The 16,940-nt window shown below is 35.1% G+C and overlaps 1 protein-coding gene across 1 annotated transcript in view; it reads right to left on the minus strand.

Moving 5' to 3' along the window:
- The window catches only part of capn5b (calpain 5b), a 36,547-nt gene extending 23,721 nt beyond the window's left edge, over positions 1 to 12,826 (minus strand). Inside the window, exons 1-3 of the mRNA XM_051093284.1 lie at positions 12,615 to 12,826; positions 11,677 to 11,849; positions 253 to 384 (exon numbers count right to left, since the gene is read on the minus strand). Of these exons, the coding sequence (XP_050949241.1) occupies positions 253 to 384; positions 11,677 to 11,841 (297 nt within the window). The 5' untranslated portion in view covers positions 11,842 to 11,849; positions 12,615 to 12,826. The remainder of the gene's footprint in view (positions 1 to 252; positions 385 to 11,676; positions 11,850 to 12,614) is intronic.
- Between the last annotated feature and the right edge of the window lie 4,114 nt (positions 12,827 to 16,940).

Genomic DNA, 16,940 nt, shown 5'->3' on the forward strand with positions numbered 1-16,940 from the left:
TAATCAATGCTGAGTACTTTGAAAAGTCTGCTGCCCTTCCATACTGAAAGTCAGTGAACATTAAGATGGAATCCATTTAAAACATATTTAATTCATTTTGCTCTATTTAAGAAATCTCTAGATTTTTTCCTGAGAATTTTGGTATCTGCCTTCTGCAGTGATTTTTTTTCTATCTTCACGGCAGCAACATTGTAGCTTGGAAAGAACATTATACGCAGGATAGTTGCATGTTTACACAATGTAGTAACTTACTTTCTGCCACAGCGACTCTCGGGAAGCCAGGCTGGAGCAGGCTGCCACAAACCAGCAGTTTCCCAACTGCCCTTGGTGCAAGTCATGGGCACTGATCCCATCCACAAACAAGTGAGGATCATCGCACAGTTCCTGATGGAAAAACAGAGAGAGAAATAAGAGTGAGAAATTGGTGAGAAGAACAAAAAAACAACAAAAACCACAGTGTGAACAGCAAAGATGCACCTGGGATAAACATATGTGTATTATAAGAAAGACTGCAGCAACCATGTCCAAAAAACATAGTACTGTACTTTGTTTAAAATATACAGTACATACAGTTATTTTGATTAATGAAAGGAAGAGAAAAACACAAAAAGTACTTAAAAAGTGTTGGAGACAGAAGCAGAGCACAGGCTTTTAATTAATTTAATAATAATTATGAATCTACATGCAGTAGTACAGTTCTGAAAGCTGTTATAAATCAAATGACTTTCCTTTGCTCTGACAGCTTCTAGCACACCTTTACACTGACCTCGTCACAACCACCAGGACACAAAGCCCAGAAACAATGGGCAGCCAGAGATTTTGAGTGACCTAAACGTAAAGTTCTGGGTCTCTTTAAACAGCTGACATACGCTGGGCACAGTGACAGAAGCTGAGGGGAATATAGCGACTCACAGGCTATAGCTCATTTTGCCTCTGTGTTGACAATCTCTCAGAGGAGTTGCCACAAAAGAGCCCTGGAAAAAGACTAAATGCTTTATGAAAGCATTACAGGTTTGCACTGTATGGTTCTGATTTAGTAAAAAAGAACCAAAAGAACCAGTTCATATGAATCATTTGTTTGCAAATGATACTACACCAATTGCACTGTATGGTTCTGATTTACTAAAACACTCCATTGTCCATTAATAAGACTACACTGGCTGCACTGTGTGTGTTTGACTCACTAAAATGAACCAGTTCATAAGAATTATTTGTCCATGAATCAGACTACAATAATTCACTAAAATTAACTAGTTCATAAAAACTATTTGTTTGTAATTCAGACTTCACCAGTTATGCTGTATGTGTCTGATTACTAAAATAAACTGATTCATAAGAATCATTTGAACATGAATCATACTACACCAGTTGCACTGTATGGGATCGATTCATTAAAATGAACTAGTTCATAAGAATCATTTGTTCGTAAATCAGTCTACACCACTTGCACTGTATGGTCCTGATTCACTAAAAATAACTGATTCATAAAAATCATTTGTCCATGAATCAGACTACACTGGTTGCACTGTATGGGTTGGAATCACTAAAATGAACTAGTTCTTGAGAATCATTTGTTTTTAAATCGGACTAAGCCAGTTGCACTATATGGTTCGGATGTACTAAAAAGAACCGGTTCATAAGAATCATTTGTCCATGAATCAGACTACAATAGTTGCACTGTATGGGTTCTAGTCACTAAAATGAACTAGTTCATAAGAGTAATTTGTCCATGAATAAGACTACACTGGCTGCACTGTATGGGTTTGATTCACTAAAATGAACTAGTTCATTAGAATCATGTGTTCGCAAATCAGACTACACCAACTGCACAATCATTTATCCATGAATCAGACTACAATTTGTAAATTGGACTACACCAGTTATGCTGATTCATTTGTCCATGAATCAGACTACACTGGCTGCACTGTATGGTTTTGATTCACTAAAATGAACCAGTTCAAAAGAATCATTTGTCCATGAATCAGACTACAATGATTCACTAAAATGAACCAGTTCAAAAGAATCATTTGTCCATGAATCAGACTACAATGATTCATTAAAATGAAGTAGTGCATAAGAACTATTTCTTCGTAAAATCGGACTACACCAGTTATGTTGTATGGTTCTGATTTACTAAAAAGAACTGATTCATAAGAATCATTTGTCCATGAATCAGACTACACTGACTGCACTGTATGTGTTTGATTCACTAAAATGAACCAATTCAAAAGAATCATTTGTCCATGAATCAGACTACAATGATTCACTAAAATGAACTAGTTCATAAGAACTATTTCTTTGTAAATTGGACTAAACCAAGTTATGTTGTATGGTTCTGATTTACTAAAAATAACTTATTCATAAGAATCATTTGACCATGAATCAGACTACACAAGTTGCACTGTATGGGTTTGATTCACTAAAATGAACTAGTTCATAAGAATAATTTTCGTAAACCAGACTACACCAATTGTGCTGTATGTACATTTTTACCTGGACATTACTGCTAGTCTAACAAGTCTCACACTTTAACAATGACTAACTTATTAAAAAGTGCTTTTCCACATTTTTTTCCCCCTCATTTCACCTAAGGTACAAATTGAGCCAAGACTTCTTTGAAAACCATATGAGCATGACATCCCTGCTGATTCAGTTGGTCTCTGGAGGTATAAAATACATGTCCAAATGTCTCACAGTCCAAATTTACTTGCTCTCACAACACTCATTTGTCTTTCACATTGTGCTACCCGAAATCATTTCCACAGCTCAGCAGGCGAGGACTCTCCTCGCTAGCCGGCACAAATCCAGCGCTGCACTCACACCCGCAACATTTCATTCTTTCAGCGCTGGGCTTCTCTCACCCCTTCAACAACTCACACAAACCACTAGAGATGAGATATTTCATCATGCCCCCACTGTGTGTGAGAACAGAGCGCAATGATGTCAAATTCACGAGGTGAAACACACACACACAGCTCAAGGTGGACACACTTCTCTATTCCAGAGCCTAGAAACCCAAAACGGTGACATGCAACTCTGTTTTTGTTTGTGGTCTGCATATAAAGCTTGATACAATCACAGTGCATGACAGATTTTCCATCAGACCCTTTGATATTACCACTCTGTCATTCATTACACAATGTTATTCAGTCAAAGTCTGACTCAAAGAGACAGGAATACAAATTTGGTGTGGTGCGGTGAGTTGGACCAAGACGCCGTCGTCCAGTGCCAGGTCATTGTGGGCTTCATTGATCGGATTAAATATCAATCCTCGGTAACTTGATTCATTGCTGCCTTCTCATTTCTGACAGTTCTGTAGGATTCTGATTTTTGATTAACAAGTGAGCAGCAACAAATCTAGCAAATTTATTTAAAACCTTCAAAAGCGCTCTGACTTCAGATTAATCAATAAAACACTTGTCTGAACAGATGTTGTTTGTGTGTGCAGTTGAGAGAATGAAAAAAACTCAAAGAAAGACACACAAACAAAAGGCAAGAGTGCAAATGCATACAGCTCTAAAGCAAATGACCTGCTTTGCTCTCTACTCTCTGCTATTTTCTAAGGCAACATCCAAACTAAAATAAGCCTCATAAAACAAGATTTGACATATTTAGTCTATTTACACAGGCAACATAAATACAGTTGTTCACTCTGACATTAGCATGTTGCTAAGTTAACACTATCATAGTCTGTATAAAAGGCATAAAAATACATGCCATACACATGTACTAAGTAAAAAAAAAAAAGTCACATTTTAATTAGACTGATTAATCATGCTTACCGTTTTGTATTGAATTAATTATAGCATTCATTTTTTCAACAATTTATATCAATTTTGGTTAAATCTCATCCATACATTAATACATACTAGTGACAAATAAATACACTAAAATGTATTTAAAATACATTTATTTTACGCTAAGTGTACTACAAATATATTTACATATTTATGTATTTAATAAAAACACCCTGCTATACCACTATTGGTATACTAAACTGGTATACTTAAAGTCTGCTAAATTAGAACAATTCATTTTTTACTTAATGCACTTTAATTGTGTGAAAGTAGTGCTGAAGTCCAACTAAAGATATACTAAAATATATTTGAATGTGCTAAAGTGGAACTATTGCAAATATACTTTAGGTACACTTTAAATATCTTTCATTTAAAGACTGATATTATTTCAAAGATCATACAATTCTCATCAATAGTGACATTAAAACACATTTCATGCTTAATATTAAGAAACGTGTATTATGTACAAATAGTACTCCAAATAAAGCTAAATATAATTTTTCCGTCAGTAATTCTTGAGCGATATGTCAGTAAATATGTTAATAGATTTGAACTATACTTAGTATGAGTATCAAGTAAACTCAAACTAAAATTATTATTGGTAAATGAAATAAGGCTGAAATAAAATAAAAATAATAAATGAAAAACAAAAATTACAAAAGCTGAATTGGCAAATAAATTAAATAAAGTTTAAGATTCAAATGTACTCAAACTACTATAATTAAACCGGAAATAAAAAGTACTTAAAGCCAAATAGAAATATTAGAAAAAACAAAAACTTTTAAAAATGACAAAAACAAAATTACTAAAAATAAAACGAAAACCAACTAAATAATACATATAAAATAAAATGGTTTGCAAAATGCCGTTTCAATGCAGCTTCAAAGGGCTCTAAACGATCCCGGCTGAGGAATAAGGATCTTATCTAGCGAAACGATTGGTAAGTTTCTAAAAAAATAAATATAAAATTATACACTTTTTAACCTCAAATACTCGTCTTGTCTAGCTCTGCGATGCGCATGCATACTCTGTGTAATCCGGGTCAATACAGTTAGGGTAGGTTGAAAAACTCCCATCTCATTTTCTCCTCCAACTTCAAAATCGTCCTACATCGCTGTTTTACCTTTTGTTTTTTTTGTTTTTTTTTTGTAAAGGGCGTTTGACCTTCTTTGGATGTTCACTTTATAAACACTAGGTTGATACTTCTGCAACGATGTAGGACGATTTTAAAGATGGAGGAGAAAATGAGATGGGAGTTTTTCAACATACCCTGACTGCATTGATCCGGATTACATGGAGTACGCATCTACATGGCAGAGCTAGACAAGACAAGCATTTGAGGTTAAAAAGTATATAATTTTTTCTTTTTTTTTTTTTTTTTTTAAGAAAATGACCAATCATTTCGCTAGGCAACTGACTCATCATCTCCCCAGTAGTTGATGTCCCTGTGTGCATATGCATTACATAATCTAAAATGCTGAAAGTAGACATTCCGCTCTATATAGATATATTTTTCATGTCTGTAAGGCAAGTATACACAGCGTTTCAGTTATTTATTTATTTATTTTTGACACACTCAAGTTCGCAGAGACTGAGGCGGCAGAAAGCGCATCCTGTTTGCTTTCATTATTTTACAAAAGCACAATGTTTCGTTGTTAGTGTGAGTGCAGACAGATAAACATAGTCTTTACAGATTCGAAAGATGTATTACTCTGATCTGTAACGACCAAGAATGACGGAGTATTTTAAGTGACCAAAGATCAAAGCATGTGCATGGATTGTGGTACTCTCCAAAATGACACTAGGGTGATGCGGAGGAGAAGAATTGTTGAATAAAGTTATTTTAGTTTTTTTGCTCAACTAGAAGTATTTCTGTAGAATTACGGTTAAAATTACGTTTGAACCACTGATGCCACATGGACTATTTTGTTGATGTTCTTGGTACGTTTCTGGACCTTGAATGTGGTAGGACCCTTGCTGGCAACACACAATAGGCTACTTCCAATCAGGCTATACTATAAAGAACCTTAATGGGCTCCTCTTGTCTCGGGAGCTGAGAAACCAACACCATTTGTCTCCGGCGTGCAATACATCAACCTTTATTTGAAGAGCATTTAGTCTCTGAGGTTTTTGCGATTACCTTCATAGCCAGAAAGCCTGAAAGTGGACATAATATCTTAACATCCTTCACAAGTCCATTGTCTACCCTGTTCACTCATGCAACAAAGGACGCTGAGACAAAGACGATGACAGAGAGAAAGAAAAGATATTGTTTATGTGTGAATGCTCTCTTTAGAGCAGAATTTTCAGCGCTACGTCTGTGGGTTGGTGGCTTTTATGAAGTATTGCGTGCGTGTGTGTGAGTAAGTGTTAAGAGGATGGGCGAGCTGACTGATTAGAGTGCAAGGTCATTGTGTTATAGCTCAGCACTCCAGCCACCTCTGCGAACACGCACACACACTTTTTAATCACAGCCCAGAATGGCATCCAACGGGCAACCCTCTCCCGGGGCTAGAAGCTTTCATGTGTGTGCGTTTCTTTCGCATTATCTCATGTATTGAGGGTTCACAGACTAATATGAGTCTGTCTTGGCCAGCTTTGACAGATAAGACAGATCAGACCGCCAGACCAATCACAGAATCATTGAACACAAACTCAGCTCAGTCCAGACACCACTGAGCCCACAGTCTGGATAAATGAGCGTCTATCACCCATTCCACTGGCTTGAAACTCATAAAACACAGTCTTTCTTCTCTTTAGAGAGCAGAGGTGACAAGAAATGGAAGGAAGTGGGTGGAAGTGAGGGATGGTAAGTGGTTAAAAAAGCGCAACCAAGGACCCAAGGGGGGGAAAAGACAGTGAAATATGAAGCAGCTGCGGTGAACTGCATTAAAGCTCCTAATGGCGTTCACTCAGTCAGAGTGATTTGTGACAATGTCTTCATTCACGTCAAACATGGATGAAGTCAGGAGCATTTCATTTTACAGTTCAGGGACAACAAACAACATGTCAACGTGCCAAATTGTTAGGATCCTCCTTGATGGTGAGTGACTGAAAGTCAACAATGAATCAAAATTGGCCCCATTTACTTTCTTAATACATGTTCCCGCCTTATAGTGCATGATTCATGTTATTACAAAGAAAAAAAATGGTATATTTTATAATCCTTTATCAGTTTGTAACAGCCCACTCTGTGGAACCACTTTATTACATGTAGGTAGTCTATTCGTTTAGTCAAATAGCTACAAAGTCTTTCTATCGTTCAGAAGTTTTTGGGTCAGTGCAATTTGTTTTGTAGATACTCTCATTAAGGAAAGATGCATTAAATTGATCAAAAGTGATGATGCATTTGAAACATTACAAAAGATTTTTATTTTAATAATACTGCTCTTTTGAACTTCTATCAAAAAATCCTGGAAAAACTGTATCATGGTTCCACAAATGTTTTCAACATTAATAATAAGAAATACTTCTTGAGCAGCAAATCACAATTTTAGAACTGTATTTCTAACATTTATAACATTTTTAGAACTTTAGTAATTCAGGTTTGCATTACAGTAATAAATTACATTTAATACATATATATATATATATATATATATATATATATATATATATATATATATATTAATTTTAATAATATTTCACAATATCAGAAATTATACTGAAGGATTCATTAAAAAAACATGAATGTTTTGTTAACATTAATTCATAAAAGGTTGCAGTAATAATTATATATAAACTATCATATAAAATATGATAGTTATATAAAATATATAAAATATCACACACACCAAATAAGATACATTTTTTACTTAATATTTTTATTCCTTGTTTTCTATTACAAATTCTTAAATCAAGATACATTTTTAGAAGCAAAAATATTTGCTATAAAATATTTAGCCCTGTTTTCTGAAAAACTTGCATCAAAACTTTTTACTTTTTGCTTAACTACAATATATATATAAAATCTGGAGATTATTTTCTTACCCCATTGGCAGATATTTGTTCATGCTTTAAGTAAAAACTAACTAAATTTAGGTAACGCTTAATAATAAGGTTTAGTTAATATTAGTTAACTACATGATTTAACATGAACTATGAATGAACAATAGTTCTACAGCATTTATTAATCTTAATGTTAATTTCAGCATTTACAAATCCATTGTTAAAATCACAAGTTGTGTTTGTTAACATTAGTTAACACGAACAATGAACGACTGTTTTTTACTGTATTAACTAACATTAACAAAGATTAATAAATAGTGTAACAAATGTATTGTTTATTGTTCATTCATGTTAGTTAATACATTAACGTTAACAAATGACACCTTATTGTAAAGTTACAGAAAACAAGACTTAATATCTTTAGTCATTTTGCTTCTGAAGAAAATTTACCCTTATTCAGAAATGTTTAGATATTTGTACTAGAAATCAAAAGTCAAAAATACTGAGTAAGAATATAATTTTTTTGTGCAGAGCAAATGGGCTGTGAATGATGTTTCATGTTGACATAAAAATCCTGAAATGGGATAATAATGAAGTTTAAAGTGTCAGAGGAACAGAAATGAGAAAATAAAAATGATAAATAGCAAGTGCAGGTATAGCTACACAAACAAAAACTTGAACTATAAAAAAACTAAAGCAATCACAATCCCATTGAAGGTACAGTTCACCCAAAAATGAAAATTTGCCCATTATTTACACACCCTCTAGACATCCTAGGTGTATATGACTTCCTTCTTTCAGACAAATCTGATTTGAATTATATTAAAAATGATCCTGACACTTCCAAGTTTTAGAATGGCAGTGGATGGGTGTTTCTCTTCATCAGTCCAAAACAAGTCCAATAAAGTGCATCCATCCATAATAAAAAAGTGCCGATGACGTAAGACGCCGTGGAGAAACCAATACAAAACAACGCGCATGAATTAGAAGTACAAAACAAGGATTTGTAAAGAAAATGACAGAGGATTTCGATATAAACCAAGAGGAGCCTGGCTTCCTTTGCTAAAGTAAGGAAATTTTGCTTCCTTTGCTACTGTAAACAAACGTTGGTTTGTGCGAGACTCACCAGTGCATGCACAATGCATATGTCCTCCTACGTCATCAGCCCAGAGCTGCTTCCATGTACGACCAGTTGGCACAAGCTAGATTAAAGTGATTCTTATGTTTTAAATACAGATATTTTTCTTACAAAAACGCACCAATTCGCTACAGGAGGCCTTTAAAGCTTGGAAGTGCCAGGGTAATTTTTAATATAACTGCAAATGGATTTGTCTGAAAGGAGGAGGTCATATACACCCATAATGCCTGGAGGGTGAGTAAATAATGGGCTAATTTTCATTTTAGGGTTCTAAAATGCTAAAAACTATTCCTTTAAGCAATCTAAAAAGTATAACTTCAGATGCAGACACAGTCTGAGCATCATTATTTCATCTTTATACTCTTAATTATCACTACAGCTCAATGAATGTTATATTAGCACTGTCTGCACTTGATCCTTATATTCCCACATTCCCCGCTGTTGCTCCTGTGACCATTAACAAGGAGGAGATTTGAGGTTTGCCGTGTTGAACTGCAGTACGGACAGAACCAATTGTAGTGTCCTCCTCAATTACAACCTGGATTAATGACGACAGGAAATGCTGTGGGTGCAATTCAGACTGAAACACTTCAGCGATGTGTTTGAGCGAGCTTGTGTGCGAATGAGATTCTGGGTCGGGCATCGTTCCAGGAGTGAGTGAGTGAGAGAAAGGGATAATTGACTTGGACAGGCTTGACACTTAGTATGCCCCTGGGCGAGACGGACATGGGGGGAGAGTATCACACAGCATCCTTGGGATTTGAATTGTTATAGATACATTTTTAGCAAGCTGCAATGTATCATTAACTCAGAAAAGAGTAATGAAGCACAGGAAAACCATCATGATGCTTCAACAAGCCTGTTGTTGTCTATTTCCCCTCAGCCAATGAGGTTTCACAAATCTAATGTGTCCTTGTGAACTAACATTGACATTATATGGTACAAAAGTATGCGGACAACCAAAAAACTATAATTTAGTTTTGAAATTTCTGTGTCATCCGGTGATGGATGACAGACCTCCATTACGGACGAATGCCTCAGGCTGACCTTTCCTTCTGCCTTGGCTTGACAGTAACAATGATTATTGATTAGACTGATGATGAATTACTTACATTATGTTACTGATCATCGTATATTTTGATCAATAACATCTGTGCTGTTGTAAAATTTCTCAGCATCTTGATATGCATCTAGACTGTAAGACAAAGACTAAAGGACCTATATTTAATAGTATGTATGGCCATTTATAAATAATTATTAGTCATTTAAAGGGATAGTTCACTTAAAAATAAAAATTCTGTTATTAATTACTCACCCATGTTGTTCCAAGACCTTCGTTCATCTTCGGAACACAAATTAAGATATTTTTGATGAAACCTAAAAGCTTTCTGACCCTGAATAGACAGCAACACAACTGACACATTCAAGGCCCAGAAAGTTAGTAAAGACATTGCTAAAATAGTCCATGTGACATAAGTGGATCAACTGTAATTTTATGAAGCTACGGGAATACTTTTTTTGTGCAATAAAGAAAAATATTCTTTATTCTATTTTTTTTGTCTTCTGTGTCAGTATTCAACGCTCGTTCACAAGAGTACCATGGCGGATACTGACAGGGAAGAGAAGAAATTGTTGGATAAAGTTAGTTACATTTAGTAGTTACATTTTCAAGTTGACTAGTTAAAGGGGTCATCGGATGCCCCTTTTATATTTTTAATGTCTTAATTAAAAGTATATAAAATGCTTTGGTTAAAATTTCTCAATGGTAGTGTAAAATCACCTTTTTTACCTTCTCAAAATCAGCTCTGTTCACAGCAACCCGTTTTGTTGCATGTTCCTTTAAATGTTAATGAGCTTTGCTCACCCCGCCCCTCTCTACTGTGGGGTGACAAGCCATAATATTACTTTAGCCGCATTTAGCCATGAATTTTGCTAACTACCACATTATTAGGAAAGGCGATTTGCAAAGATTCATAAAAACCCTTATACTTCTTCTGTAGGTAAAGCTGCATCACAAATGATTTGCACGAACGCATTTAGGAAGATCTGGGATTGGTGCATTCCCTTCAAAAATGAAAGTAACGTTAATACTTTGCGTCTTCAGCAGCTCAGATGCCGGGAGTAAATGACGACTACTATGTTTATTATTACATCCAACAACAGAACACCTCAAACACTTAGGAGATATTTTGTCTACTCCTGCTCTGGTTTCGAAACAATGGCGGACAGTTAACAGCTCATTTAGCTCACTCAGGGTGGATCTAAGGTAAGACAGCCGTGTCAATCAACTATATTGGGAACAGCCTTGCTTTCATTATACAGCCTTTTATCATTATAGGGTGTATGTACACACACTGCCAACACACACTTATGTTCAAACAACATGTAAAAGTAAATTTTGCATCTGATGACCCCTTTGAAAATTGTAAAAAAATTGAGAATCAGTCAAACATTCTGAAAAAATAAAATAAAATCAAGATTAAAATTTTTTTGTTTGTTTCACACAAAAAGTATTCTCATAGCTTCATAAAATTAAAGTTGAACCACTGATGTCACATGGACTATTTTAGCGATGTCCTATTTTGCTTGTGTTGCTGTCTATGCAACATAAGTATGAACAAAAGTCTTTGGAATGACATGAGGGAGAAATTAATGACAGAATTGTCATTTTTGCCTGAACAATCCCTTTAAGAACGCACTGGGAACCACAAGCAATACAGGCCTACTGTATTTTCCATTCTCTATGCTATCTGCTAAATGAAGAACTGTGAGACTCGAGTTCTAAGCACTGACCCCGGGTCTTTTCCAGTGCACACGACCGATCCTGTTACCCTGGTAGAAGAGGGAGTCATCTACAGCCGGGAACAGTGGATCCTCAAACAGACGTCCACTCTGTAGACACTGCCTCTTGAGGGTGGAGTAATGCTGCCCCTCAAAGGCCTTCACAGAGGAGAACATCTTTCAGCCTACAGAGAGAGAGAGAGAAAGAGAGAGAGTGAGACAGATGCAGTGCAGACACAGCACAAGGCACTCTTGCTCCTGTCAACTCAGGTGAAGATCTCATCACCTTCCTCAACAGAAGCATTTGTGTGCATGCGTGCATGACTTTCTAACTTTGTGTTCGTTCATTATCTGTTTCAAGCGTATTGCTTATAAAATGGACTGAATCATCACCAGTTCTGAAAGGACTGGGTGGCTTTATGCTGTTTCTGGAAGCGTGGGAGCGAGACTTTTTTCTTTTTTTTAATAAATGCAAATTCATGTGCTAATCACATTTCTTGATTAAATAAACATTACTTACACTATCAGAAAAAAAAATAATTCTATTTGATATTTTTTCATTAACAATGTAATCAATACTGTATTTATTAAAGCCAAGAATGAATCTAATCGAGTTAATGTTTTTAACGCCGTAACGCACCGCAGACGTGTGCAGTGTGTGGTAAGAGATTTATTCATCATACAGTGTAGATAGCGTTAGCTTCACTTATAACGTGAGTGTTTTTTTTTTAAATGCATAAACTTACACTAGAATAGGCTAGGTTAATCAGTGATGATGTTTTTTGATAATGCTAATGTTAGGGTGCTTTTAGCCTTATGCTGGAGCTGGTTTCGGGCAATGAAACTAAATATGTAAATAACTAAATAAATTAGCACGATAATATCATGTATTTGCGATCTGGCAGGCTGATGATAGGACCCAACACTCATGTAGTGTATTATGTACTCACCCTCCATGCATCGTAGGTGTATATGACTTCCTTCTTTCAGACGAATTCAATCAGATTTATAAAAAAAAATTATCCTGGCACTCCCAAGCTTTAGAACAGCATAGACAAGGGTTTCTCTTCATCGGTCCAAAACAAGTCCAATAAATTGCATCCATCCATAATAAAAAGTGCTTCACATGCTCCAGGGAGTCAATAGACGCTTTCTGTAGCAAATCAATGTGTTTTTGTAAGACAAATATCCCTATTTAAAAAATAAGAATCACTTTAATCTAGCTTGCGCTAACAGTTGTACACAGAACGTGCTACTTTGGCAAGGGGCGTGGCAGTACTGAAACACCGTCTAAACTGTTCACCAATCGCAACGCAGTGGGACAGCTAACCAATCACAACACATTTTGTTTTTTGGAAGGCGGGACTTCATTAAACCCGGAACTAATCGATCCATTTGTGCCAGGCTGATAGAAAGGTATTGTAATAATGTAAATTATGTGAAAAATAATGCATTTTTTCAACCACCAAGCATGGAAGCATGTTCTTGTACACCCCCAAAACAAAATCAAGACTTTGTAAAAGCACATAATAGGACCCCTTTAAAATTAGTCTTCCCATTAATGGCATTACATCGTTCATTCAGACTGATCTGCGAATGAGGAACACGCACAAACACAAGAGGCAGGATTTATCGCATGAACCAATCACAGCTGAACATAACCAGTCATATCTAATCATATCGTGATGGAGGCATTGCCTCTCTCATGTGACTTTCCCCTATTCATTCTCAATTATCCCCCACCAAACTCATCACACACTTTAGGGGGTCTGTTAAAACTCAGTGGGCTCAGACGACAACACCAGCAGGTAAAGTCCCGTTGTAACTTTACCTACTAGTGTTGCTGTTGGACAATGTTTTTTTTTGAAAAACAAGTGATTTATACACTTTTTAATGTTATATTTTGTAACATTGGTGTAATTTTTGTACTACGTTTTTTTTTCTCATCCAGTTTTTTTTTAGGAGACACTGCCTCCCTTGCCTAAAGAAAAGACTACAGGAATGAAAATTCAGGTTTACCATCATGGGAATAAATTACATTTTGTACTATATTAAAATATAAAACAATTTAAAATTGTAAAAATATTTCACTAAGCTATTGTTTTTACTGCATTTTTGATCAAATAATTGCAGCCTTGCAATCTTCAAACTCCTGGACATTGATGTTTACTCAATGTCTGTTTAAATGCAAAATAAAATAAAACACACCCTAGCTTGTCACTTTGCATATCGGTCAGATGTTGTTTTTTCTGTCAAAGCGGGCATTTCTAGGTCAGAATAAGCTGGACTGTAGACCAAACAAAGTTATAAGTGAGCACCTGGCCAGACGCCATAAGACTCAGAGAATCTAAAAACGCAATTAGAATAGACAAACAAAAGATATACGATCACAATGTACCTGCTTTCTGTCAGAGCCTTTAGTATTGACAATCTACAGCACACACTTACTCTGCCTGGCAGGAGGAGATGAAATCACGCGGCAGGAACTGTACCTGCTGAACAACCATGTCACTGTGACTCTGTGCTGCTGGGACACTCTGTTTCAAATCCAGGTTGAACTGGAACGTATCATTACAGAGTTGTATTCATCCCAGAGACTGGTAGAGTAAAAACGACGCCTACTGGGATGAGTGTGTCGGTTTAGCACCCCTCTTCCATTGACTGGGGAATACCTTTTTTTGACTGAATGAGTCTATAAGAGCTATTCAAGAGTTTGAAAGTAGTTCAGATCAGCGAAACTTCAGCATATCTTATCGAGAAACGCCACTTATGCCATATCTGTCCAGATCTATAGAAAAGGATCTTTCCGTCCATTTCTCTGCACGTTTCTAACGTGTTGTCTGAAATGCATGGGCAGTCTGTCAATCACAGATCTCTCAGCGGCTAGTTTCGAGAGCTGAGTTGCGGTGAATTATTCATCTCCGCTCGCAGACCTTCAGGAAGATTAATTATGTCTTCAGCTTTCTGTCCATTCTCTCCGCACTAATGACAGAAAACTCTAGCTTATGTCATTCTACGGCCAGCTCTGCAGTGAAAATGTAAAGACTGGAGTCGTAGATAATAACAGCTTCATCATTACATGGTCAAGCAATATCAAGTTATCAAATGTGGGATGAAGCTTCTTCCATGTTGATGATCTCATTTATTGGCAAATGTAATAATATTATATCATATTATGCATGCATGTTATAATATTCTGAGTTGAATAGAAGTAACGTAAGCTTGACAGCATTTGATTAAGTGTTACTGTTAACTAAATTAGAATAAAGCTGAAATAAAATAAAATAAATTCTTAGATGAAATAAAATAAGTACTAAAATTATAAATAAAAGCAAAATGAAAAAAAAAAAATACAAATGACAAAAGTACAAAGAACTAAAACAGATTAAAATTAAAAATATCTCATCACATCTCTCAATTCTGACTTTTTTCTCACAATTCGAAGAAAAAAAGTCATAACTGCAAGTTTGTATCACATAATTCTGACTTTTTTCTCAGAATTGTGAGACAAAGTCAGAATTGTGAGATACAAAAATATTTTTTTTAAATATTTTGATTTTATTTAAAGTCAGAATTGTCTGTTTATATCTAGCAATTCTGACGCAATTGCAAGTTTATTTATCAATTCTGAGAAAACAAGTCAGAATTGTTATATCAACTTGCAATTGCGATTGATAAAGAACTGCTAGATTGCAAATTACAAACAGGCAATTATGACTTTTTTTCTTGCAATTGCGAATTTATATCTCACAATTCTGAGAAAAAGTTACATTGTGATATAAACTTGCAATTCTGAGAAAAGTCAGAATTGCTAGATATAAACAGGCAATTCTGACTTTTTTTCTTCACAGCTGTTAGTTTGTCACTCAATTCTGAGACAAAAAGTTACCAGTTTATATCAAAATTTTCTCAGAATTGTAAAAGATAATTTGCAATTGCAAGTAATAAAGTCAGAATTGCTAGTTATAAACAGGCAATTCTGACTTTATTACTTGCAATTGCAAATTTATCTTTTACAATTCTGAGAAAATTCTGATATAAACTGGTAATTGCGAGTTATAAAGTTGGAATTGCGATATATAAACTCGCAACTGCAAGTTATAAAGTCAGAATTTCTAGATATAAACAGGCAACTCTGACTTTTTTCCTTGCAATTCTTGGTTTATATTACGCAATTCTGATAAAAAAAGTCAGACTTACAAGATACAAACTAAATTCTGAGAAAATAGTTAGCTTGTCTGTTTATATCTAGCAATTCTGACTTTATTCTTCGCAATTGCAAGTTTATATCTTACAATTCTGAGAGAAAAAGGCAAAATTGTAATATAAACTTACAATTTTTTAGAAAAAAGTCAGAATTCCGTGATAAAAACAGGCAATTCTGACTTATTTCTCGCAACTGCAAGTTTATATCTCGCTATTCTAATTTTATACCTCACAATTGCAAGTTTATTACATGTAATTCTGACTTTATAACACACAACTGTGAGTTTATATAATCCATTTCTAAGAAAAAAAAGTCAGAATTGCTAGTATCACGTAATTCTGAGAAAAAGTCAGAATTATAAGAGAAAAACCTGCAATTACCTTTTTTTTTTTTTTCAGTGGTGGAAATGGGCTTCCATGAAAAAGTACTATAAATAATACTAAAATAACAATGATTATCACACACAAAAAAAGAAATCTAAGTTTAAGAAAAGCTAACCTGCCTATAAAAGTGAATCGTGAAAGCAGAAATGTGAAATTTATATACATAACAGTACTTATGTTAATGCTTCTGTTAAAACTTGTACATTATTTGAGCTCTAAAGCTGTTAAATGATCATTTTTACAGTTGTTGTAAGGTTAATGGTGTTGAGTTGTCATAGTGACAAACAGAACAGAACAGAAACTTATTTTCTTCAAAATACAATCATCTTAACATGCACACTGTTTACAAATCATGGCTACACTGTTGAAGCGAGGATTTTAAAGTTCACAAATTGGCCTCATTTACTTCCATTGTAAGTGCCACATTGTAAACAAGGTCTTTGCTTTTTTCCAAGAAAAGTGAAAATCAATTTCTGTGGTAATCAACATTAAGCCACAAATGCACTTGATTGAGCCTAATTTGTACTGAAATGGTAATTTTCCTTTAAAATGCTTTATAGTATCTTGCTTTTTTAAACAGAGAGCTTTTGTGTGTACGTGACTAGGGACTGGTTCGGTACTGGAAATGCGGTTAACTTGACTGTACAGTACACTTGACTGGAGCACCTGGGGAAATGAAAACACTG

Source organism: Labeo rohita, chromosome 21, assembly GCF_022985175.1.
Source record: "Labeo rohita strain BAU-BD-2019 chromosome 21, IGBB_LRoh.1.0, whole genome shotgun sequence".
Lineage (NCBI taxonomy): Eukaryota > Metazoa > Chordata > Actinopteri > Cypriniformes > Cyprinidae > Labeo > Labeo rohita.